Source organism: Perca flavescens, chromosome 6, assembly GCF_004354835.1.
Source record: "Perca flavescens isolate YP-PL-M2 chromosome 6, PFLA_1.0, whole genome shotgun sequence".
Classification (NCBI taxonomy): Eukaryota; Metazoa; Chordata; class Actinopteri; order Perciformes; family Percidae; genus Perca; species Perca flavescens.
The window spans coordinates 26,842,964-26,868,123 of record NC_041336.1 but is presented as its reverse complement, the minus strand read 5'-3'; the positions used below and the strand labels follow the sequence as shown (position 1 = coordinate 26,868,123).

The 25,160-nt window shown below is 39.5% G+C and overlaps 2 protein-coding genes across 3 annotated transcripts in view; one reads left to right on the top strand and one right to left on the bottom strand.

Moving 5' to 3' along the window:
• Positions 1 to 4,463: 4,463 nt before the first annotated feature.
• zgc:110410 (protein lifeguard 1) lies at positions 4,464 to 10,675 on the top strand. Its single transcript, XM_028580803.1, has 10 exons — positions 4,464 to 4,568; positions 4,865 to 5,033; positions 5,438 to 5,516; positions 5,953 to 6,006; positions 6,313 to 6,403; positions 6,562 to 6,599; positions 7,226 to 7,313; positions 9,040 to 9,129; positions 9,882 to 9,929; positions 10,523 to 10,675. Exons 1-10 carry the CDS (start codon positions 4,464 to 4,466, stop codon positions 10,673 to 10,675), a joined length of 915 nt encoding a protein of 304 aa, XP_028436604.1.
• A 578-nt stretch (positions 10,676 to 11,253) lies between these two features.
• Positions 11,254 to 25,160, bottom strand: part of LOC114556862 (ankyrin repeat and IBR domain-containing protein 1) — a 37,226-nt gene continuing 23,319 nt past the window's right edge. For both annotated transcript variants that reach the window (XM_028579941.1, XM_028579942.1), the window contains exons 12-20: positions 24,677 to 24,811; positions 23,438 to 23,524; positions 22,968 to 23,034; positions 20,978 to 21,123; positions 20,310 to 20,488; positions 20,075 to 20,126; positions 16,309 to 16,420; positions 15,453 to 15,493; positions 11,254 to 14,473 (exon numbers count right to left, since the gene is read on the bottom strand). In XM_028579941.1, coding sequence (XP_028435742.1) covers positions 13,568 to 14,473; positions 15,453 to 15,493; positions 16,309 to 16,420; positions 20,075 to 20,126; positions 20,310 to 20,488; positions 20,978 to 21,123; positions 22,968 to 23,034; positions 23,438 to 23,524; positions 24,677 to 24,811 — 1,725 coding nt within the window. In that variant the 3' untranslated portion in view covers positions 11,254 to 13,567. The remainder of the gene's footprint in view (positions 14,474 to 15,452; positions 15,494 to 16,308; positions 16,421 to 20,074; positions 20,127 to 20,309; positions 20,489 to 20,977; positions 21,124 to 22,967; positions 23,035 to 23,437; positions 23,525 to 24,676; positions 24,812 to 25,160) is intronic.

Here is a 25,160-nt window from a genome sequence, read left to right as displayed (position 1 = left end):
GCATTGCTTGACACAGCTGGATAGTGCAGCCTTTCATTATTTACAGTAGCACGTGCAGTCCCAGCGTGCACTGCGAGTCATTGTAGATCTCTCCCATCAGCCATACATCCTGCTGAAATTCTACATTAGCAGCTTCAGGAGGGTTGTAAATTAGAAATGAAGAGGCACGTAGTGACAGAGACCTCCAGACTGGCACTGGGCACTGGGGCTCTCTGAGGCCCCACACAAACCACCATTTCAATTCTCCAAATAAATCCTTCTGTGGCCCGATTGGCCGGGAAGCAGTAATTCGCAACTGCATGCAGTGGAAAGAGAGACTCACGTGATGGCTACATCGCTCCTTCTCCAGCAACACCAGAACGCTGTCCGCTGTGATCCTCAGTCCCAAAAGCCCCAAAGAGCATCGTAGCAGTCAGACAAAACAGAGCTGTCACAGTCTGCACCGAGACCGAGATCAGACTCTATCTGTCTGTCTGTCTGTCTCTCTCTTCCCTCCTTCCTTTATTAGTTCCATCTTTCTTTCCTTCTTTCCTTTCTTTCTCTTTTCCTTCCCTCCATCCATCTTTTCTTTCTCCTTTCTTCCTTCTATATTTTCTTCTTTCCTATCTATCTATATCTGTCTGTCTTTTTTCTTTCCTTCTTTACTTTCTTCCTTCTTTTCTCCCTTCTTTCTTCCACCTTTCCTAATTCCGTCCATCCTTTTCTTTTATCTGTCTGTATGACTATTGTCTGTCTTTATTTCCTTCCTTCCTCTTCCTTCCTTTCCTCCATCCATCCTTTCTCCTTTCAATCTATCCTTCCTTCCAATCCTTTTCTTTTTTCTTTCCTTCTTTCTTCATTTCTTTATCCATCTGTCTGTCTATCATATGTCTTTCTTTCCTTACTTTATTCCTTTTTTTTTCTTCCTTTATTTATCTGTGGATTTATCTATTTCTACTGTATGTACTACATATTGTAAAGCCCTTTGAGGCAAATTTGTGATACTGGGCTTTATACATTAAACTGATTTATTTATTTTGTATTTTCCTTTTTTCCTTCCTTTTTTCCTTTCCCTCTATCATTGCTTATTTTCCCTCCACCCTGTGTATCATGGTCTGGACACAGCTCTCTGCTCTGCACACATTCTGCTTCATGTGGCTTCAGCTTCATGTGTTGCTCGTGTTTGGACAGCGGCGAGACAATCAGATCTGTGTTAAATGTGGCCTCACACTGGGCTCCACACTGATTGGTGTGTCAACACAGGCCGGATTTCAACTGCCTGCTCAAATGTGACTTTGTTTGTTGTGCCTTCCATTCAAATCCGCCTAAGATCTCATGAACAGGTGAGAGCGAGCTCATCAGATTTAAGCAGGCAGAGTAAACCCAGCCGTGCTGACTGACACAGCGGAGAACAGAGTGAGAATGTGTAAGCTGTCTGTCCCTTCAAATTGATGTGGCAAGTCTTAATTTTTTTATTTAGTATTTTATTAAATATTTTTTTATTTATGGCTGTCTAAACAGGGAAAACAGTTTCCTTTTGTTTTAGCCTCATGTCATGTAGATGAGAGAAATGAAGGATTTGATCCAGCAGTTAAAATGAAGAGGCAGCTGTTTTAAAGGGAGCTCTCTGGAGGATTTGGTTGCTGCTGGTTGGGGAGGTGGTAGCAATAGAATGGGGAGAGTCACAATCAAATCATTGCAATTAGTAGAAGAAGCACAGGAGACTAGTGCCCCCCAGTGTTTGGTTGATATATGTTTAGTGTTTGTATGCTGCTGTGAAATAATCGGATTCAAAACTATCTGAGTAGATTCTTTTTTTTTTTATGATGTGCACTGATCCAGTAAATTTGGAATTTAGTTTTTGGCACCGCATGAAAACCTCAACTTTAACTGCTGATACAATCATTTATAAATCATTTGTATGTGCCCTCTGCAGTTTCAGTCAGAGTTGCTGATAGTTAGAACATGAGGCACGAGGTCTATTGGCCTCTTCGGTTGATCATCCATAACATGAGAAGAGGCTGGAATGCCATCTAGAGGTTAGGTAGCTATAGTGTTATGTACTGTGGTGGAAGAAGTAGTAGTTTTAACTTTATTTACAGTATAGGTACTGTAGTTTAGTCCACTGTTTTCCAACCTCGGGGTCTGGCCCCTCCAAAGCCTTACGAGATAAATCTAAGGGGGTTGTGAGATGATTAATATGGGAGGAAATAAGTTCTGCTACACAAATTTGTATTTATTTGTCGCACTTTTAAAAGATTTTTTTTACCGTGATATTTTGGACAATTTTACCTCTTTGGACCTCAAACCCTTATTTAATTGAAACTATGTGAGAGGTTTGAGGGGAAATGTCTCTTTAGTGGAACTGCTAATAACCCATAGACATCTGAAACATAATAAAGACACTGTTTTTTGTAAGAGGTTGTTGAAAGAAGTAAGAGGTTTGTGAATGCGTGGTTCATATTGTTTTTTTATGTGAACTCTTAATTTGCAAAGTAACTAACTCGTCAATGTCAAATTATTGTAGTACAGTAAAAACTACAGTCTTTCCCTATGAGATGTGAAGTAGAATTATAAAGTAGCATAAAATGGGAATACTCAAGTAAAGTACCTCAAAACTGGAGTAAGTGTAGATAGTTACTTTCCACCACTGGTTATGTATCTGAAGCATAGTAACTTTAAAATAACATATTAATACACTGAATGTTTAGTTCAATCAAATCAGGGCTAAGACTCAACATTGAATCAATGCTAAGAAGTGGAAATTACAATTTTACTGAGCTATGTTTTGTTTCACAGAAAAATGAAATGGATCCATCCTGGACTAGTTTCTCATTCATGGATGATTATATGCCTTTATATGCCTTTCAGTGGCGATTCTCCATGGAGAAGCATTAAGACTGTATTGACCTACATTACTTCACGTATTTTTGGCGTACAGTATGTCTTAAAGCTATTCTTCCTCGCTGTGACTCAATATCCATAATCCCTTTTGCATCTGTTGGATTGATGGCGTACATCATTTATTTGTCTCTCCGTCACTGAATGGTTTCCATGGGCAGGTTGTTATCAATGTGTAACCAAGGTGAGTCAGGAAGGTTACGTGACTCCCAGGATTCCACAGGCTGCCATTTGCCTTTCTGTACAATACAGGATGAGATATTACAGGCTTCTCACACACAGCAGGCTAATGATAGATCATTACAGGAAATAGAAATTTGAAACATACCTTTGTTAAAGTGTGTGAAAGCACCAGTATCAACTTGCTCTTAAGGCTCATGTGGATCAATATTGCTGAAAGAAAAAAAAGGTGAAGACACAATTTACTCTGACAAAGTGCCAGCCTGGTTGGTTTAATGACATTTTAAGAACTTCATCTGAATATCCCATTGGACCTAATGAGGGATACATCCTTTTCCCCTGGAGCTTAAGTCCTATCTCTGTGGGAACCGACTGATAGCAGGTAGACTTTGCCCTGAAGGGGAACCAACACTACAGGAAGGGCAAGCAGAGCAGTTTCCTGGCCGTCACAGCAGAGGTAAGATACATTAGAATGGATTAGAGCTGTATTTCATTGATTTATGTAAACAGACCTAATTCAGACATCAATTGATCCCTTGTTGAAGACTTGAAAAACACGAGGGGTACTTTTTAAAGTGCTTAATTCGTCATATCTCAGAAGTGATGTTCAAGCCTTTCGGGCTATGTAAGCGAACAGAAACAAAGTCCATTTCATGTCATTCAAATGTTTGAAAATATTTTTATGCTGTCCTGTCCATCACAGGTTTTAGTTTAAGGAGTTGGGGAAGCAGAAGTAGTCAAAATATGTTTTTTGGTGGCAGATGATTTATTACTGCCACCGCTCATTATTGATATTACAGGAAGTGTATATTGTTACTGATTAAACCATAGAAAGGCAGATTTAAATGTGATGTTTCTGTGAAACTGTTGTGTGGACTCAGTTCTTATCTATAGTCAGTGTAATCCTGGCTTTACTGATGTTTATATCATACAGAATTTGTCATTGTGTAGCTAATTAGAACTCTGTCTCTTTAATGACTAATGCAAAACCAGGGAAACTGTTTCTTTCATGTCTTCATTATATATAAAATAGAATCCCTGACTTTACTGTCTCTGTCCTTTTTGATGACCACTGCATTTCCTCTGAGAGTGATTAACCACAACCTATTTGTACATTAAATATACATACAGTTCAATTAAATGGAGGCTTAAGGCCATAATTATGGATGTTAGTCATGGATGGCTCTTAAGTTTGTGTAATGCATCATTTTATAATTACCCATTTATTTGTTCCACTCTGACATTGCCCCATCAGCCTATTTAACATCACTGATGAAAACGCTGAGGCTGTTCAAAAGGATGCTTGTGTGGTCTAAGCCATGACCTTAACTTACATGTGTGTCTGACATTTCTTCTCTGTCACTTTCTGCCTCCGTTGATGAAAAGATCTAACTTTTGGTGGAATGGACAAGACTAATGGCAGCAGCAATGGTGGTTATGAACCTCATCCCCCTCCGTACAATACTCAGGACTACGGACAGAGTTCTTACACAGGGATGAGCTATCAGGTTAGTTGCTGTATTAGAACATTTTTCTTAGCCTCATACCAGAAAAGGGGAATGAGGTTGTGAGCTTAAATCAGCTTTTTCTTTCCTATTCATTTTGGATTGAATGTCAAACTAATCACACACTACCAGTCTTTGATCATGGGGTCATTATAAAACCTTACAACAATGTCCACATGCACTTTCAATTGCACATGGATGATTTTCTCTCTTTGATACACTAACAATAGATTTTTGCTCAAAAGTATAATATTCTACAAGTGTTGCTTGAACTACCTGTGTTGTTGTTGTTGAATCAGGTGGGGAACGGGAACGTTGCAGTGGTCTCCCCTCCTGGCACCTATGATAACATGGTCCATCCTGAGGGCACGGCAGCAGCTGGAGGCGACCATGAGTATGGTCAAGCTCCACCTGACTACTGTCACGGTTTAGAGGACAGCAGCTTCAGCGACGCTGCCATACGAAGAGGTGAGGGCTACAAGAACAGAGGAATGGGCAGAGGGAGAAACAGAAAGCGAGAGAAACCAATATGTTTTTGTTTGCATGGTCGGCGCTGAAAAAGGATAAACAATTTGTACCCCGCTCATTTGCTTTGCAGCGTTTTCTTGGAATTGATTTGAAATTGAAAATTGTTCCCTTAACTCTGCAGTACCCTGCCTCATTTCCTCACTTCCCACGCAACGCAAATCATTTTAAATGAGAGGTTGAAATGTGTGTTTGGTGAAAACAACCATTTCATTTTGTCATGCAGCATAAACAACCCTACAGTACCTGTCATTCTGCTTTTCTCTGGCAGATATTTTTGTGTTAGTTTGTTGTTGTTGTCTATCTGTGTTGTCTCACTATGTGTCGGTGTCAATCTTTCTGTACAGGCTTCATAAGGAAAGTCTACTTGACTTTGATGATTCAGCTGCTGGTGACGGTCGGGATCATCTGTGCTTTTCTTTACTGGTGAGACACTTTTACACGAGGGAATTCCTTCCAAAAAAAAGAGATGAATCCATGTCAGGCACCTATCCATCAATCAGCATTTAGTGTAGTCTGTCATTGTGTAAGAACACCCAACAGGAGCACTAGTGCCATAGTTGTCCCCACAAAAAAAACTCTGAGCATGCAACCCTGCACTGGTCAAATCACCATAAATATGTGAGGTGAGACAAGATGGCAGAGAACAAAAGCTTACAGTAGTTTGAAAGCTTTATATGTTTTGTATAATAGATATGGTAGGACCCTGCTACAGTACTTCCTTTTCATAAGTTGCATTCAGATCCCATGTGCACAATGCTCTGTACTCTGTTAATATTTAATAAAATCATTTTACTGCCTCTATCAAATAAATGCCTCTATTAAACTCTCCCCTCTCTCCCTTTTTCTTATGGAATAACAGGGACACTCTCAGGAAATGGACATGGGCCAACTACTGGTTCTCCTACGTCATGATGTAAGGTGTCACAAACATTCAGTTAGATTGTCTAGACACCACACACTTTCTTACTTTAACCAGTTTGACCACCTACAAATCTCCTCTCGGTGAGTTACCTAAATGAAAATGTTGCTCATGGAAATCCATGGAAGTAAATCACCCTCACCCCAGTCTGAATCCCAATCCAGAAAACTGCCAGCTACACTGCATAAATAATGCCCTCAGTGAATTCACATATTGAACATATATTGGGTTTTTTTGTGTGTTTGTTACTAGTCTTTTTATTTGCTATTTACAATACACTCTATATTCTGTGTGAAACAGGGTGGCGGTGATGGTGCTCATCTTGGCCTTGTCCTGCTGTGGCAACCTCCGTCGTCAAGTCCCCCTCAATTTCATCGCCCTGGGCCTGTTTGTGAGTAGAAGCTGTACCAGCCAGGCATCAAATTAAACCCACACCTGCTCTATTTCACAGTGTTTTTTTGGGTCATGTATTTACTTTCCATTTCTCTCTCTCTCTCTCTCTCTCTCTCTCTCTCTCTCTCTCTCTCTCTCTCTCTCTCTCTCTCTCAGACTATTGCAGAGGGCCTGATGCTTGGATCTGTGGCAGCGTGAGTGATTGTTTCCAAGGATGAATCCCCACCTGATGCTGACTCATTTACACAATAATAACCCTATTTGATCCATATGTGATAGTGTGTTGGATGCTGGCAATGAAGCCATCGAAACCTGATAAGATGTTATCATTGCTGGTTTACCAAATTATAAAGCACGTGGAATCATATTTTCAGCGGAAGATAAATCAGAAGCATCACAAATAGTTACAAACCAGTTTTTCTGTGCCAGTGCCTTACCTTTTCCATCTGTGATGCATTTCATCTTCTAGCTGCTTTTCACTCTGACAGTAAAGGCATCAGTTGCAGCCTGACTATCAATAATACATTCAAATTATAATATTAATGGGACATTGCCATAACTGTAACTGATATGAAATGAACATAGGCAATATATTATGCAATGCACGTCCAGAGGGGGGTCCCTGCCATCACTCTAGTTTAGACACATGATACAGACTATGGAATGAAGTAATATCTCATTTCTTCTATAAGAAAGTAATGTTTCTCTTTTTGGATAGAACAGAACCCTACCATTCATGTCTCTGCCTGCTGAATAGTTTGACATGATACTATAGGGGTGCCATTCCCACTTCATATCTGTTTGATATTTCTGTCTGCAGGTACTTTGATGCAGAAGCAGTTCTGTGGGCTGTGGGAGCAACAGCGCTGGTGTCCTTCGCCTTGACCCTGTTTGCTCTGCAGTCAAAGGTAAGATCTGTCACACACCCTGAGCTCCGTTTGCAGTGCAGCCAAAAGCGAAATTTTATAAACTACAACATTGCTATGCAGTCAGTGGTAAATGTCTATATACTGAGCTGTGCTCCCGGTGCATTCAGAGGAAAAGTATTAAGCTGAGCTGTTGGTCAGGTTCTCTCATGCAGTGTTTGCTATATGCAGTCCCCAGCAAAGGTTTAAAAACTCTGATGGCTTTGCTGTCCACGCAAAGCTATGATTACTGCTGAGATCAGTGTATTCGTCAATCAACTTATTTCCTTATGTCCAGTGGTGGGACATAGTTAAACCTCTGAGCTGTCATCATGCTGGCTGAGGCTCCTACCATAAATCTTGAGTTCAGAAATGGCCTTGGGCCTTTTGTTATTTCCTAAATCCCCCCCCCCCCCCTTTCCTTTTTTGTTTGTCTCCTTTCTCCATGAACTGTGTAATAAAGTAAACATGCTCTGAAATTAATCTTTCAAAAGGACCTTTCAGGGACACACCAGTAGACAGGATGCTCCTCCAGACAAATATATTTTAATATTGAAAAGGTAATGCACAAACACTTGCATTCCTGATCTCTCAGCAATAATATCATCTAAAACATGACTTGAGTAATAATTAAACAACTCTGAAATATCAAATTGGACCCTGACATAGTTTCTCCACCATTTAATTTAATTGTATGTAAAAACGTTTTAACAGTTATTTTTCAATGAAGCCACTTGGTTTATATAAAATAGCTCACTTTATGCTTCCAGAAGTGACATTTAAAAGTTACATTACAAGAATAAGAGCCAATGTGAACAAGTGGGAGACCTTTTGATAGTTTGTCATGCTGTTTCAAGAATTTCAAGAATAGTCATACAGGCAGTAGGGCAAAAAATTAGACAAGTGAAATAGATGTAGGCCAAATTTAAATTGCATGTAGATGCACTCTTAATTGCCTCTCAATGCAGTTTGGCATTTCACACATTTTGCCACTTATCTGAAGGAGCTGCAGACATTTATTTCTTCTGCTGGATAAAACTAGCTAGGAGATGTCTAATTAAATGCTCTCTGCTCATTAGTAATCTTTAGAAAGAAGGCATATGTATCAAGTCTAAATCACCTGCATATAGAGAGGAAAACTGATATAAATAGAAAAAGTGGCCGCACCCTCAGCCCATAAAAAAGTTTGGTTTATGGGCTGAGTGAGCAGTCCCTACTGTAAACACTTTTGGTTTATTTTTTTCATGACTCACGTTTATCTTGCAGATTCCAGCACCAATTGCTCTGCAGTTAACGCTGTGCCAAAGCTTTTTTTTTTGTCTATGTCACTGTGATATTAATGTCACACAGACTGCCTTGCACGTTTAGCCCGTAGTTCTTCAGGTTATCAGTGTTAGTGATTCTCCTGTTGTGCCATCTGACATATTTTTTTTCTGTCTATCTGAAAAGGCCAAAAGGCCAAAAGGCCGGCGTTGCAGCTTGTTGATTAATTATCCAGGATCATTGCATCCAGAATTAGTCAGAATGTTCTTGTGTTGAACTGCAATATGTCTTTATCATAGTCATCTGCGGCGCCTCACAGCACAGCAGTGCAGACTGGCTTGAGCGCCCTCGCTTTTACGGCAATGATGAGAGTAAATGAGAGATGTTCCGTCTACTGTTTTCTGTTTGAGAGGCTTGTCACATTCACTGTCTCTCTCTCTCTCTCTCTCCCCCTTTCTGGCACCAGTGGGACTTCACCAGAGTAAATGGGAGCCTGTGGGTGTTTGCCTGGACCCTCTTTTCATTCGCATTGCTGTGTGCAATCCTCCGATCGCAGGTAGATCAAGAAGCCACCGTCTTTAGACCTGCGTTTGCAGTGAGAACTGTTTTGAAATGAATTCCAGTGGTGTGTACAGTCAGAAGCAGACAGTACGTAGAGCCTCATAGCTTTTATCCCCAGGATGTTCTGGCAATGACCTGTGTGCTGAGCAGACTATAAAGAAGAGAGCATGCACTCTCAAACCTCTCAGGAGCTCCACTGATCTCAGACTGATGCATTTAAATGAACGCTGCTGTTTACTGTGACGGCTGTTAGTGTTTTAGCCTTAAGCAGAGAGCGACAAAAATAAGCATTCCATAGATTTAGAACTGCTATTTTTACACAACGACAAATTAACTGGAGCAGAAAATAAACACTGCTTTCTTAAAGCATATTGTGTGCACCCATTATCAAACCTTCGCCATCATATTTACCGTATGGAATAACCAGAATGGAAAAAGGCATACAAAGTATGCTCACTTTTACAGCTACTGCGTTAAAGGATGAGGCGGAATTATTGTGTCTGCTGCAAGCGCTCTGTATCATTTCACTGAGATAGAAAATAAACATTTCATTTTAAATGGTGAAATGAATGTTTTTTTTATATATATATATATATATATATATATATATATATATATATATATATATATATATATATATATATATATATTACCACCATATGTGGAAGAAACAATCACAAATGAGTATAAAGTCAATAATGTTGCTGAATGCCTCTGCTGATTCTGTGTCTCTGATTCTTTGAACAGTATCTTTACATCTTGTACGCCTGCCTGGGAACCTTGCTGTTTTCTTTAGTAAGTACATTTAAACTTTATTGACAGAACGTGGTTTTTCTCTAACACAGGTTGAATGGAAAAACAGACTGAAAATGACCTTTAAAAGGAAAGAAACCACCATCAAAATAGGCTTAATGTCAAGTCAGAGTATGCGATGTAAGATTTGATCCCAGCCTGCCTACAGCGTCTGTCACACTAGTTAGTGTAAAGAGAGAGACTCTGATGTCCTTGTGCCCTTTAATTTCAATTATGCACTGTTTAACAGCAGTAGGCTTCATTCTCACAGCCACCTCTCTGCGTGCCTTTGGCATTAACAGCAAATGTTGTGACCTGTCCCGTCAGCTGGTGGAACAAACTGCTACTGCACACAGAGCTTAACAGGCTGTCAGCAGCGAGTCACAACTTACTTTCAAGCCTTCAGGATTATTTACATGGCCTGTTTATCTGCGCAGTCCCCTCTCTTAAAGATAAGAAATAGTGCCAGTGTTTTCTTTCAGATAGATTCCTGTATCCGACTCTTTTTTTTTTTTCTTTCATCACACAAACGCGCTGCCCTCACATGTCAGTGTTGGTCGTGTTGAAACAACTCTCATCTCTCTGTCTCACTGCAGTACTTGGTGTTTGATACCCAGCTTATCCTGGGTGGGAAACACAGGAAGTATGAAGTCTCTCCCGAGGAGTATGTGTTTGCTGCTCTCAACCTCTATTTGGACATTGTCACCCTGTTCCTCCTGCTGCTGCAGCTCATCGGCCTATGCCGCTAACCCTGAACCTCGCTGACAGGCCTCCCTAAAGAAACACTGAAACGCTCGTCAAGCACATCATGTATTTAGGTTCATATGGGATGAAGATTCACAACCCCCTGTTAGTACTCCAGACATCTGCTGTCATATTTAATTAGGCAGGGATCTATACAGGTTTGTTTTAAAGTCACGTGTCAGGGTTTACGTTACTGCGATATGCTGTGTGCTAAATTTGGGACTTTTATACGGCACCAGCATGCATTTCTACCTAGAAATTCCAATTTAATGTGCTTAATATTTGTTTCTATGAATATGCCACTTTTTATTATCAGCCTTCTGTAGGAAGAAACCGAAACTTTAAGGCAAATAGAAAGTGCCAAATCAATTCAGGTAGTAACTTATGATATAAGCCAAAGTAGTTCAGCCATCATGTAATCAGTGCCACATTTGCAAAAGTTTAAGCGAAGCTTAAATATGCGTTTGGAAATCAAACTAAACTACATTAAAGGACAGAATATGTAAGTGTTAGCCAAAATCTGATGTTCACTCAGAATGTAGATATCTCAGTGACCAATTTATTTAAAAAAAAAAAACACAAATTAAAACTCAACACGTAGTTTATTGGCATCACACATCAAACATTTTTCATATAAAGAGGGAATGTATCAAGTATAGACTATGAAAGTGCAAATAGCATTTCAAGGATTAGTTGCTTTACAATAGAAAATCTCAGTGAGTTAAAAAATGTTATATGCCATTTTAAAATAAATCACTTAATCATTAGAGGTGAAATACAAAGGAAGTACAAATTCCATTTAGACTTGTACCCATTTCATGCACAGCATACTGTTACACAAAAAGGGCGATCTCTTCTGTTAAACCCACTTCCATTAACCAAATCCAACAAAGTTAGCTCCACTAACCATATGGCACTCAGTTTCACAAATTCAAGACACTATGTTTAGATTTAATGTGGCTCTATACAGGGGGAAAAAATAAAGTAATTTTCTTCAGTCAGACATTAGTCTGTACAAAAACACAATTAAGTCTTAAAGGTAAAACACTGCTGATCAATGTGTCATATTGGTTATTCACAATCCATTTTTGTCAATGAATTCAGTTGATTTCAAATAAATACCTACTTTATATTGCAACTTTCCTCCATTTTTAGTGTCTTCAGGTAAGATACATGATACACATACAGTAAGTCAGCTCATTCCAAGTCAATACAGTGATTTTAGTTTCTAAATCACAGAAAAAAATCTGTTTCAAAATGTAGGGCAAGAAGCTCTGCTGCACAAGAGAAAACCGAGAAAAAAAACTTTGATTAAACATTTGGGAACAAGATTTGACATTGACATTAACCCATTATACCAAATCATATAAAATCTGTGTTATCCGTTTACATAATACTACTAGAACAAAAAAAAGCCTCATGCTACAAATATTATGAGAAAAAAAATCAAGACCTCATGTTTGCACACTACAAACTTTATGTGAGAGAAATAACTTTAAGGTAACAGGTGTTTGTTTTGTTTACACTGTATATATTGTTAGCACTCAGAAAAATGTGTGAAAAGGAACAAAAGAACGGTGGTTGACATAAAGGCACTGTATCTCTAACTGCGTAGAGAACTGCTTCAAAGACATGTTTGAAATGCAATACACATTCATGAATTCTCCATGCATTACCCTGCAGCCCGGGACATCTGTGGAGCTCTACGAAGGCTTTGCTTATTACACTTAAATAGGACCCAGAGATGAATTACAGTGACATGTGGCATGATTAACTAATTCACCAAAGTCTGAATGAGATTGCCTGATTATCTCTCTCACTGGCCTTTCCTGCAGTACATAAACAAGACTACTCACTGTCTTAGTCTGTCACGCTCCACATCCAGCTCTAGTACTCAAACATTAATTTAAGCAAGCTACAATGGAATTCAGAATAAACTGAACGACTCTGGGCCCGTCCGCGTTTGTTGTTTTTGAAGATCATTGAAAGTGTGTTAGGATTGAGGCTTTGAGATGAATAACAATTGGTGCATTAAATTAGAAAAGTTTTTGAGGAAACCAACTTTTGGATAATTAATCTAAATTGTTGTGTGTCAATGTTTCACATATTAAAGTACACAACCATTATGGACTTAAAACTACAGATTTACACAGCACACTACAGCTTTAAGATTGTGGGATTTTAAAATATCACACCAAAAATATGGCTCGAGACTTTCACATTTTAGTTTAGCTGAGACGTTGAGATTGTAATAAGCAGGCACAATTTGCATCAAAGAATCCACTTGGTGACTGCAAACTGTGCTTTTGCTAGTCAGTGTTTGGCACCTATAACGTACGCAGCTTTGGACAGGAGTGACAACTATCTCCCAGCCTGTATTCCACAGATTAAATATTGGAACAAAGTATTAATCTGCTCATATGCACAGTTGAAAAACCTCCCTCAGACCTGATTCAGACACATACAGTAGGCTTTTACTCCAGTGGAAAGAAATAATAATACCAGCACTATGCCAAAATCTCTATATCTCTTGTCTTAAATGAACTTCATATTTCTATCAGCACATAATTCATTTTAGAAAATATATCCTTGAAAAATTGTTATCAAATATAATCTCTCCTTCAGCTAGTGCTTTCTTTACAGGAGGGCTGGTTGTTGAGCTGACAATACAGTTAACACAGGCAACCGATCTGAATGCAATGCTAGACCAACCTAAGAGTCTAAATACGTCTTCCCCGACTTTCCAACCCAGTACAAACTGACACATTCTTTATTCTGTATATGTTGCACCTGAATAACTACTACACACTTTTCCTCAAATCTATTTCATTTGCAATCTGTAGTGGTTTTTGGCCTTTCCAAAAAAAAAAATCTCCTTCCTATCTCAGCCAATCAGTTCATACCAAGTGCACTTGGTCCTCCCACTCAGAGGAGCTGGTGCTGGCCAGCTGGTCAGATACAGAGTCACATTGCGGAGTGTCAACATGGCAGACTTTTGAGCCTCGCCGTTCGCCATTGTCTCCACTTGCTTCAAGGGTGGCCACGTAAGGTAGCGGCATGGTGTCCATCCCCACTAGATCTAACTGGGTCGGCCTCTGAGCAGCGGCACACTCCTTCTCCTCCATGTCGCTCTGTTTCTGAGAGCAGAAACCCACATCTGACATCTCTTCCTGAGCTTTCCTGTTTTCAGGCAGGATGCCCCCGCCTTTCTCGTCATCCCGCAGGCCCCCTCCTCCTCCTGCATGGAGTGTGCCAAGGTTTGAGTCAGTGTCAGAGGAGGTTGAGGGGACAAGAGTGATACCTTGAGGATTCATGTCGTGGAACCATGCCATGATGTTGCCCAGCAGGTTAGCATTTGCTACTAATGCAGAGGGCGAGGACGGGTCGTGGCTGCCGCATGTGGTCGAGTCTAACGTGTCACTGGAAGAGGAGAAGAGGCCCGTCGATGAGTTTCTGCCACCTGGAGCCACTGGTATCGGCACAGAAGCGCCGTAGGCCCGGTGGTGACTGTCCGAGTGCTGTACAGAGGCAGTAGAGTACTGGCTGCTGACGTTGCCGAGTCTAACCAAGTTATCTCCCAGCTCTAGCAGTTCTGAGCTGCTGAGAGAAGCTCTGGGAAGGACCTCTACACCTGGAGCACTCTGTTCAAGCCTAGAAGGCAGGGAGGTGCCGATAGCGCAGAGTGAAGCTTCGTTGGCAAGGGTATCGTGGTTGGAGCCAAACCCTGCCATCGCCGAGTCCTGGAGTGACAGCTGAATGGCCAGTAGAATGTTAGGGTCATCGTCATCCAAAGAACCTAGACCCTGCAAGAAAATCCAGGACACAGTGTCTGTGATGAAAGCCAAACCAATATCATCCACTCACAGAGCTACAGCAGTGTCACACCTGCAGTGCAAGCACCACCTATTGGCAAGGAAAGTAAAAGCAGCAGCAGGTTAGAACTGCAGATGGAGACATGTTGTGCGCAATCTACAGACAAGGAAATTAATAGCAGGCAATGGCAATTTTTTCTTTTCTTTTTATGGCTGCTGTGTTGTTGTTTGCTGCGTGTGTTTTTGAGGTTTTACACTTCACACAATGGTAAAAGATAAGCCTGGCAATATTGTGTATTTTTGTTGTTGTCAAACAAATGAAATAACAGTGATTTAGTTTCAGCCCATTTCCCAAAGCAGCTAGGAACTGTAGTTTTTAGCATACCAGAGTAATTATGTATTTGTAGGGGATTATTTTTGTCTGCGGATTTGGTGCGCTAGTATTAAGTATAAGTAGGATTGACTTAAATGTATGTGCCCATGTTCATTGTGATAGGAGGATGGAACATGACACTCAATAGTTTTTGGAGGTCTTAACGTCTAAAACATAGGAGAGTTTTACTTATTTTGTATATTATGTACATTTATTCAATTGTTTATTTTACCAGACCGAAAACACAAGACATTACTGACATCCAAAGAAAGGCCATATTTCTTATTAATTTAAATTTGTTTTATACTCAAACTGTCAACTGGATTCTTAGGCCCTATTTCCCCTGAATTTTGACTGTGCATTCAATCTTCTATCTTTAGTATAATTTAACAGTGTACAAAATGATGGAAGAAGTGCATTAGTCTTTTAAGAATATTTTTCATGATTATCTTTAGGGGAAGAAAAACACTCCAAACTGGTCAAGCAAAATTGGCATTATTAAGCCAATTCAGCTAGATTAATGCTACACACTCTTGGCATTGTCTAAACATTTTTAAAGGCTGAAAGCCTTGAACTGAAATAAAAATGGCAACTCACCATCAGATGATGTCTATGTCCACCTCCTATATCATGTCCGTCTTTGTAGAAAAAGAAATGAACAAAAGACCCACAGTCATTAAACTGAATGTTTACAGCAGCACCTGGATGGCAATTTAACCAATTGCTAATTACCACTTTTGGGGAAATCATCTTTATTTTAGTGAACACTGCAGAATGTGCCTTCAATTTCCCCAGGAAATTCACTAATTCCGTATCTTCATCTGAAATCAATTAATCCTTCTTGGCTCAACAGAATCATTTAGCTGGCTTCAAAACCGCAAACCCCATCCCTCTTTAATTCCACACAGCTAAAAACTAAGCAGCACTGTGATGGACAAGACTGATGGATTAGAAATATTGGCTTATTGAACATGAGCAGTTGTGAAGTTTGGGCCACTTGGGTTCTGTAATGTACAAATCATTATCGAAAACTGAGGGAGGATGACTGGATCAATGTAGTTTTATTTAATGTATATGTATTATTTAATCATAGATTAGAAAACTTGGCGATTGCACTAGTATGCATTGCATTAACATGGTTTTGTTTTTTATGTACATCACCCATGACCGTTGCATCCTTCCGCTCTCTCCTCATTGACAAATCTGTACTGTTACAAAAAGGCAAAAATGCCTATATGTAAAAACAAGCCAATCACAACAGGGAATTGTAAGGTCACATGATCCACATGTATGATATCATCAGATTATAGAATTAGTTAATGAAGAATTTATTGCAAATAAACTGTGACAAATTACCCAACAAATGACGGTCCACATATGAGACTGAGTCCAACACTAGGAAAAAACATTGAACCCCTGAGAGAGGGAGTGTCTTGTATGTTCACTGCGGTACCTAAAATGCTGTCGCTTGAGTCATCAGGGTCAGGTGTGTTGCTACGGAGACTTGACATGTCGCCTCGCCTCCGCTGCCTATGTCTCCGTCTGTACTGGAACTCTGCATACTCCTTAAAACGACAAAAAAAAAAAAAAAAAAAGCGTAACACATTTCTTTCTATTGCTTAATTTCAACAAATGCTCTAATCCTGCAGTTTAACCAGCCATAATGTCTTAACACTCCTCATCAACATACTGCTTTCTGACCAGTGCTACAGTTGCACATTTTTCTTGATTCCTATCTGTGTGCTTTTTGTTAAAGGTGAATTTGTTCATTGGTAACTGTGATTCGAGTAGTGAAGCAGTTTGCTTCTAGTGTGGTCTGGGTGTTCTGTTCCAGGAAAGATCAGCACTGAGAGCTCTTTCATCTCCAAACCAAGCCTTCAATCATAAGCTCCAGTCTAGACTGCAGCACACACTCACTCACTGGAAGGGAATTGGAAATAAAGCATGAGGATTGAGGTTCAGATGTTTGAAAACACTACCCATGTGTATGCCCGACTAATCTCAAAAGCAACCAGAATACCTCATCAAATTTGAAAGTGATGTTATTAAAAAGTAAATCAAATATTCATTCACTGGCGGGTTTTAAAAAAAACAACACAAACTCTACTCAACTGGCATCCAAACGTTAGTCATCTAAAAAACTTTTCTGTCTCAAGTCCGTGTGCTCCAGTATACTTTGGACCAAAGCTCTCTCTAAGTCTCTCCTGATTTTAAAAACACTAATGAGAAAGAATTCAAAGAACATATTTTGTAGTGAGACCATGTACAGTAGCATATCTGTTACTATTATGACAAACAAAACTCAAATCTAATCTAAATGTCTGGCACGTTATCACTCAGGGGAGTTTATGTAGAATCAATTAACACAGACTGTTTCACACAGCGTGTCTAAATGAAATTACAAAAAAAGCACTATGGTGTCAAGGTGTGTGTGCATATGGCTGCCTTTCTAATGATATTTCTAATGATAGGATATCTATGCGTGTGATGGTTGATTGTGTTAACAATGCTGATAACTAATATGTAGCAAGAGACTGAGATTCAATTATTTGATGGTGTGAGAAGATGAAAGATATAAGGCAGCCTAATTAAGACATAAAAAGCTATTCAACAAAACAAAGTTTTACAGGAAGTATATACCTAGTTCAGGCATATCCTACATATATAGTCTTTCAAACTGAAAAAAAACATTGTAGGCATCACATCTGTCTTCTTAGTTTCACTTCAAACCATGCCGGAGTTATTTTGGAGAAAAAGAATTCTACAAAAGTAGGAATCAAAGTTTCGGGGTTCGGCTTGAGTCAGATGGTGCTCGTAGTGGTCAACTTCAAAACCTACAGAAGAATTTGTAAGCTAGCAATAAACGCATGTCTACTTTATCCTTTGGTTGAAGACCAACATGAAAAAGTTACATATACTTAACTTGCATATCTGCATATCAATACCTCAGGAAATAATGAACTGCATTCTCCATTCACTCATCTCATACATTTGCAAAAGTCACTGAGTCACATTCATATAATCAAAAGTCTGTCAGCCAAACACAGTCTTTCATGTTTCCACCGCTCTAAAAATAGCCCACTATGAAGTGATCTGCAGGCATTGTAAGAACCATGGAGCGGGCCATCTGTAGCTGTGCCTGTGAGGCAGCCATCAGGCTTTGATTATTACTATAGTGTTCCCATTAACAACTGCAGCTAAGAGACCTTCAATTAGGGGATAAAAATAAAAACGCTTTTTTATTTATTTTTAGTTTAGAGTGGCTTGGTGTTCAGCCTCTGATAGCAAAATTTACTGTGAACTTACTCCTAGATACACATGCCCAAAATAATTTGTTGACAACTATTATGTTATTTAAATAACAAGAAAAGGGGGTGGAGGTGAGGTGAGCATCTGACCTGAATTTTACATTGATCATTTGTTTTTGTTTTTAAAGATAAGTCACATCTTTGTAGTGTCCGCCTAGCTTAATTAAATCTTTCCTTGTGGCTTGTGTACTTAGTTATGCGCTTCTGTGTGCTTCAGTTAGCTTGTATGCTACATTTGTCTGAAAAATCAATAATGGTATAACAATATTAAGGTATGACACAGGTGTCAACAAATGAGACAGATAGTAATCCTAGTTACTTCATATTAAGACCAACAGTGTAGCAAAACATACACTTCCATTTATTTTGTACATGGAACAGCAGAGAGGAGTGTTCAAAATCCTCCGTTTCAAAAAGCTGACTGCTATTTCACTTTTCAGACTAGTGACCACAGAGAGAGAGCAGAAAACCTGTAGCACCAAGTACCAAGGCTTAATATTTTATAAACTGCAGATAACAGAGGATCTGCCTGGACCAAATTACCTTGTCAAAATACTTAATACAAGATAAAAGGGGTGGGGAAACGATTGGAAGCAATTATATATATATATATATATATATAAAATCAATAATTGTTTGATCATCGCATCATCATCCCTCTAAATTTGAATCCAATCGTGAAGTGCATCGAGCTTCCCACCCCTACAAGATAATGGCACATTTTATGAGCAGAAAGCTAAATCAAAAAAACATTGTATTTTTCAGACATCCTTGGTATCTTCTCTTTTGATATATATATATGTGTGTGTGTGTGTGTGTGTGTGTGTGTGTGTGTGTGTGTGTGTGTGTGTGTGTGTGTGTGTGTGTGTGTGTGTGTGTGTGTGTGTGTGTGTGTGTTCAGCAGTGACCGTTTACTCAGTAAACCTTGAGTAAACAAAAGCTTTACAAAGCGTTACCTATGCCTCACTGCACGGTGCTGAGCAAGCAGGGGATAAGGAGTTTCAAATTTAATTTATCAAACTGGCAGAAAAGACTGATCTTTGTCATTTGTTTTCCTGTCAAAGGGTAATGCCTGCTTTATGCTGTTAAAAGGTGTGCACAATAAGTTTGATGTGAGATTTTCATATCTGTATCGCGTTACAAGGAGCCTTAGGAGAGCTGTTGAGCTGAGTGAATGGGTTCCAGATGAAAAGCCCATATGTTTCAAATCTGCCACAGTCTAGAAACTAAACAATAATAGAAACTTAGAATAGTCACTGCAGTGGATTGTCTTATGCACCACTATTGAGTGTATGCACCAAGCTGTGCAGAAAAAGGAGGCAGGTCAATAATCAAACCATTATGTGGTCGACAGTTTTACGACTGTAAAAGTTAACTACAAATGCCAGTTACTAATGCGCAATGATCGGGAGCAACCTGCTTAGGTGTTTGCCAGAGAACTGCGCTTTTAATCATTCCAACTGGGTGCACAGGGGAACACTGAACCATCTGGCTCGCTCCAGTGTGTTGAATAACATGGTGATCTTTGGGTCACCACGGTTTGTCAGTGCTGTTGCACAACCAAAGTCAAACCAGCAAAATTTAGATATACATACAGTACTGACTTTATAAAAAAAGGTATAATGTAACTACATAATCTCAATTTTTCTGTAATGAATTAAACCGGATTAGACATTAACAGAGAAGTGCCTGAATTACTGCATCAAATCAAGCGCTCCATATTCACGGATAAACGGTGCAACCACTCACAGGTATCACAGGTTTCAAGTAACGGGGCACCACTTATCTGTTGAGATATCTTATAGGAAATTTAAAATACAAAATGTAAAAATATGCATTTGTTCAAACAGCACCAATGACATTTTAACTAACAAGCCTTCACTTAGAACTACTGAAGACGTGTTCTGTTACCTCAGGTGATGCAAAGCCTAAATATTCCCAGTCCCACGTTCCACCAGCAAAACTGCAAGTGAGGAAGAGACAGAGAGAAGATTTTGTCAGTATAAGATTGTGATTAATTGCTGTAATTTTATAGCTAGTTAGTCACTTTTGAATATTTCAAACTACAGTTTTGATATATTATATCACTGATTTTCATTGTAAAAAATTACATGGACACATTTAGGTGAGCATGTCTGTATTTTACCTGCGCCTGGGGGCCTCAGGAGAGTCATTGGGGGCCACTCCCCTGGCTACTGAGGCCAGGAACTCCTGCCTCTTCTGCTGCACCAGACATGCTGCACGGATTATCTTGTGGCGCGGCGTCCGTAGATAAGGCCGGTTGACCTTTTGTGCTAGGTCCTCAGTCACCATCTCCAAGTCCGTCTGAGGACAGAAAGAGCTGGCTGGGAAACTTTTTAGGAAACTCAGTGAGTGAGTAATTTTAGTATATGAATACACAATTTCAAGTTCAACTGTCTCATAAAATAATCTGTTCCTAAACTGGAACGTTTAAGGACTAAGTGACTTAAGAAGTAGCCCACAAGTGAACTACTTTTAGGGATACTGTGTGTGTCTTTTAAGATGTATTATTTTTATAAAGACTGTAAGACCAATGGGAGCCTTGCCCATTCATTTAACTGTATTTAAGGTGACAATATAAAAGACAGCAGGTCAGGACATTCCTCGTCTATACTGCCGATCATAAATTATATAACACTAGATCTTTAACTAAAACCTGGTTGTGCAGGTATAACTGGGGCAGATTGTGAAGACCATGAGGTAGAAAGCTTTAGTCCCACATCTGTAATGGCCTATATAAAACTGGCTGCTGTGAACATTTGGCTTTCTTTTTTGAATAAGTAGGACTGAAACCTGCATAAGCTCGTAGATCTCTTTCTTTGTGCTTTTGGGCTCCAGAAAGAACCCATAAGGATAAGAGCACTTCAGGATGCGGCGAGTCTTCAGAAGTTCTAGGACTGCATCTTCAATGAATGTAGTGTCAGGTGGGCCTCCTTCCCCTGGGAAAGAGAAGGAGAGAGAGTGGGATAACAAACATGCTTTACTTTTGTAGAAGGCATCTTTTATTCCATCCTAAATTACCTACATGTCTAAGCAGATCAATACAAAATGATGAGAAATCCCAAAACAAAGCATATGAAAGAACCGCTCCACTGTACTAAATGTACTGTAGATATTAGGGCTGGGCGATAAAACGATAACGATATGTATTGCGATAGAAACATAATCAATATCAATAGAAAATGCGGTCGATAAAACGTTTGATAACTTGTTTTTCTTCATCAGAAGAAACCAGAGGTTGTGAAGCAAGTTTGGTTGCATGAACAAAGGCCCTCACTCTCTGGCAACCTAGCAATGTAGGGAGTGACACTCTAACAGCCAATCATGTAACAGTATCATGTTTGGTTGCGCCACATTGCTGTCTCGTGTTCTTCAATAACAGAACCGGCGTGGAGTGGAAAGTGAGTGCCGCAGCGAGCGAGGAAATCGTTGATAAAACAGGAAAAGTCAGTATGGCAGTTTTGGGGATTTTATAAGTCTGACCGTAGTCAGACCAATGTCGTCAGACTGTCGTCCCCACCAACACTGGTAATACCATAAACTTGTTTTACCACCTTAGCCGCGCTCACACTTTCGAGCACAGCCGTATTCGCCATCAACGTCCAACAACATCTGCAGCTGCAACACGGCACAAGCAGCAGAGCACCATGGAGAGGTACTCTGCATCAGCGCCTTACTAAACGCTACAAAGAAATAACGGAGGCAGACATGCTGAGCACTGTCCAGAAGCCAGGTTACCAACCTAGCACTAAACCTGCAGAAAATAGTTCCTTCTCAGGTTTCTTATATTTAGCTAACACTTTGCACTATTTTATGACACTTTATTAAGCATTTCTTACTTATTCTTTAATTTTGCACCTTAATGTTAAGAGATAATTGTTAAGTGTTCATTGTGATTTTAGACCTGTTTACATTTTAATTATTTGAGTGTTTTCCATGGTTGTGTTGACATTTCTGCTTTTATAACTGAGGGGATTATAATCAGAGCAGGGTTAAGTTTAAAATAAAAATGTTTAAATTTAATATTTTTTTCTCCTGGTCCTTATTTTAAATAGGTCATAAAAAATATCAATAATTATCGATATCGACCGATATGAAAAACTTATATCGTGATACAGTTTTCAACCATATCGCCCAGCCCTAGTAGATATTGTTCTTATTCTTCTATATTAAGGGATCTAGCTTGTTGGCAGGGAAGGGCCAGGAATTGTGCCTTTAGTAAACAATAAACTGGAAATCTCTCTAACAGCTTGTGAGTATCATGCTCACATTGTGATCTGCTCTTTTGAAAACAACAACAAAACAGCCAGATTCAGATCTGCATCAGAATACACAATAGTGATAGTAAATCATGGTTGATTGTATTTTTTGGAGAATTAAACCTGTCTGCATATATATTATGCAGGATGAATTGTGCAAACTTTCAACTGAGCCAGACTCATAAACACTGAGTTATGGCCATTTTTCATTTCTCTGTCAGCTGGCCGTCAGACGTATGTAAGTAACACCACTACAATCAGAATCTAATGAAATTCAAACAGGTTGTAATTGCCTGCACCGATGGCGGTTTAGGACTCTCGACAAAGCTTATTCACAAAGCACAGCTTTTTGGTAACTTAGACGTGCCTGCTGAATAATAACTATATACCCACTGTTAATGCATTATTAAGACCTTTGTGTTCCCTCCTGCCTACTTCCAAAAGCTCAATATCAGAGGACTAGATTAAGATGTGTCTAAATATGTAATAAAGATTGACACGGTTATGGCAGACTGCACACTCACTTCCACTCAGGGCTCGACTGAGCTGTTCCATCTTCTCTTTGGCTGTTTTTAACAGGCGCTGCTCCAGCTATTGTGAGGAAGACAGAAGTTCTTAGGTTTTATTGTTGAGTAAAAATGTCTTGAGAAGACTGTCCGAATAAACAATGAAGAGAATGTCAGAATATGAGGCTGAATAAATCAACAAAAGGTGGGAGCCGAAGACTTTTTTTAATCAAAGCATTGTGATGTCTGATTATTGTTTGACAACAATCACAGAAAAGTAAGGCAGTCTCCAGTAATACTGTAGAAAGCTACAGAAACGCCATACTTTGATTATTTTATAGTATATTGCATTATTATTATTAGTATGAGGCCATGTGCCAGTTTTACTGTACACTAGATGACAAGTTCCCACTGCCTCAACCACTGCATGACTGTTAGTACACTATGCAAAGCAGACATCATTGGAAAGCAAAGCCAGGCCTGTTTACCTGATAGCTGTGCTCGTGGTTCTTGAAGCGAGTGTAGTAGTGCATAAAACGGTCGAGTTCCTGAAAGCTCTTGTGCTTCTTCTCCGCCTGCAAAACCGTGATGAGACACCAGTCATAGTCAATAAACCCCTGAGCATGTTGTTCCCCTCACAGAGGAAAGTGTAGCTACTCGGTTGAGATCAGTCAAAGTAAGTGAGTAGTGCCACAGGTAAAATCAGTACTTGTGATTGGGTGGAATTCTCAGTGAAGACTGAGAATGAACTTCTTTTCAACTTTGATGAAGGTGGGCGGATTGATTGTGGATGGCTACATAGTCAAGAATCTAGACATAGCGTGTGTGTGTGTGTGTGTGTGTGTGTGTGTGTGTGTGTGTGTGTGTGTGTGTGTGTGTGTGTGTGTGTGTGTGTGTGTGTGTGTGTGTGTGTGTGTTCCATCTTACGTAAGCTTCATGGGCTGAAGTGCTTTCCTGCAAGTACTGTTTGTATAGGTGTGTGCACTTTTAAATGGGAAATTTACGAATGAGAGAGTGTACGTTTTAAGGTTGGGCTGATTGACTACTAGTTATCCATTCTTTCTAACTGTGTTTAAAGGGGAACTCCACTGATTTTACACATCAAAGTCTGTTTACAAATCTTGGAAAGACAAAAGTTTTAAAAATCCTTTTGTGACTCCAGAGGGAGCTATGTGAAGTCTAAAGAATTGCCTTAAGTGATGTCCTTTGAGTCAGCGTTGTTTGAAGTGGTAGACTACAAGTTTGAAAATGAGGCTACATTACAAATTATTAACATAACACACCTGAATCTCCGACCCAACTGTCAGTGGTCAAGTTGTATTGTGGGTAACGTAGTCACCAAGTTTTGAGATAGGAGAAAAAGGCATTGAATTATGTAGAATATCTCTGGTTCTGCGACATTGATTTTGATCCTTTTATTTGTCCATTGTGAGTAAGACAATGTTTTGGGAAAGTAATGCTAAATAAGTGGAGTACCGCTGTAAAGTCACATTTTGGAAAAGGGACAGTTTAGTGGGCACATGATGAATGATGTTCATCAACTCGAGCCCCTCTGCTTCTTGATTTTATTTTTTAGATGGAAGGTTAGCTGTGGTAGAGCGCTGCGACTACGCACGAGTCTCCCCACCACCTGATCAAACTGGTTATTGCCAATCTAACACACCGATAGCAGGACAATCTGAACATAAATGTCCAACTCTAGTGTGTGTGTGTGTGTGTGTGTCTACCTCTTCAGTCATCTCCTTTGACTGCTCCTCCACCTGCTGGATGACCTCGTAGCGGGTGCAACGATAGTAGCCTCCTGTTGATGAGCTGTGCTTTTTCCACTCCTCCAGGCAGATCCAGCAGAAGTCATACTTGCACTACACAGAGATAATTACAATATTAAACACACACACGGTTTATTTTTATTTTCACCTGATGAATTCCCCCTAAAGTAAAAAGACACACTTCACAACTCAGTTGATGTTGTGTAACTCCTAATATTATCAAGTATGGACCTCGGAGGACATGAAAGCTAAAAAGATGTTTGATATTAGCAAGTCTTATTAAAAAATCTGTTTGAATATCCTTTTTACTGCTCTCAAAATCATAATAATAATTAACTGTGAAGGATGTCTTAGAGTCTCTAGAGCTAGGACTCAAGATCTATTTGTCTCTGTGTTGTCTATCTCAATCTTCTTCCCATCTATTCTTTTTCTTTTACAAATG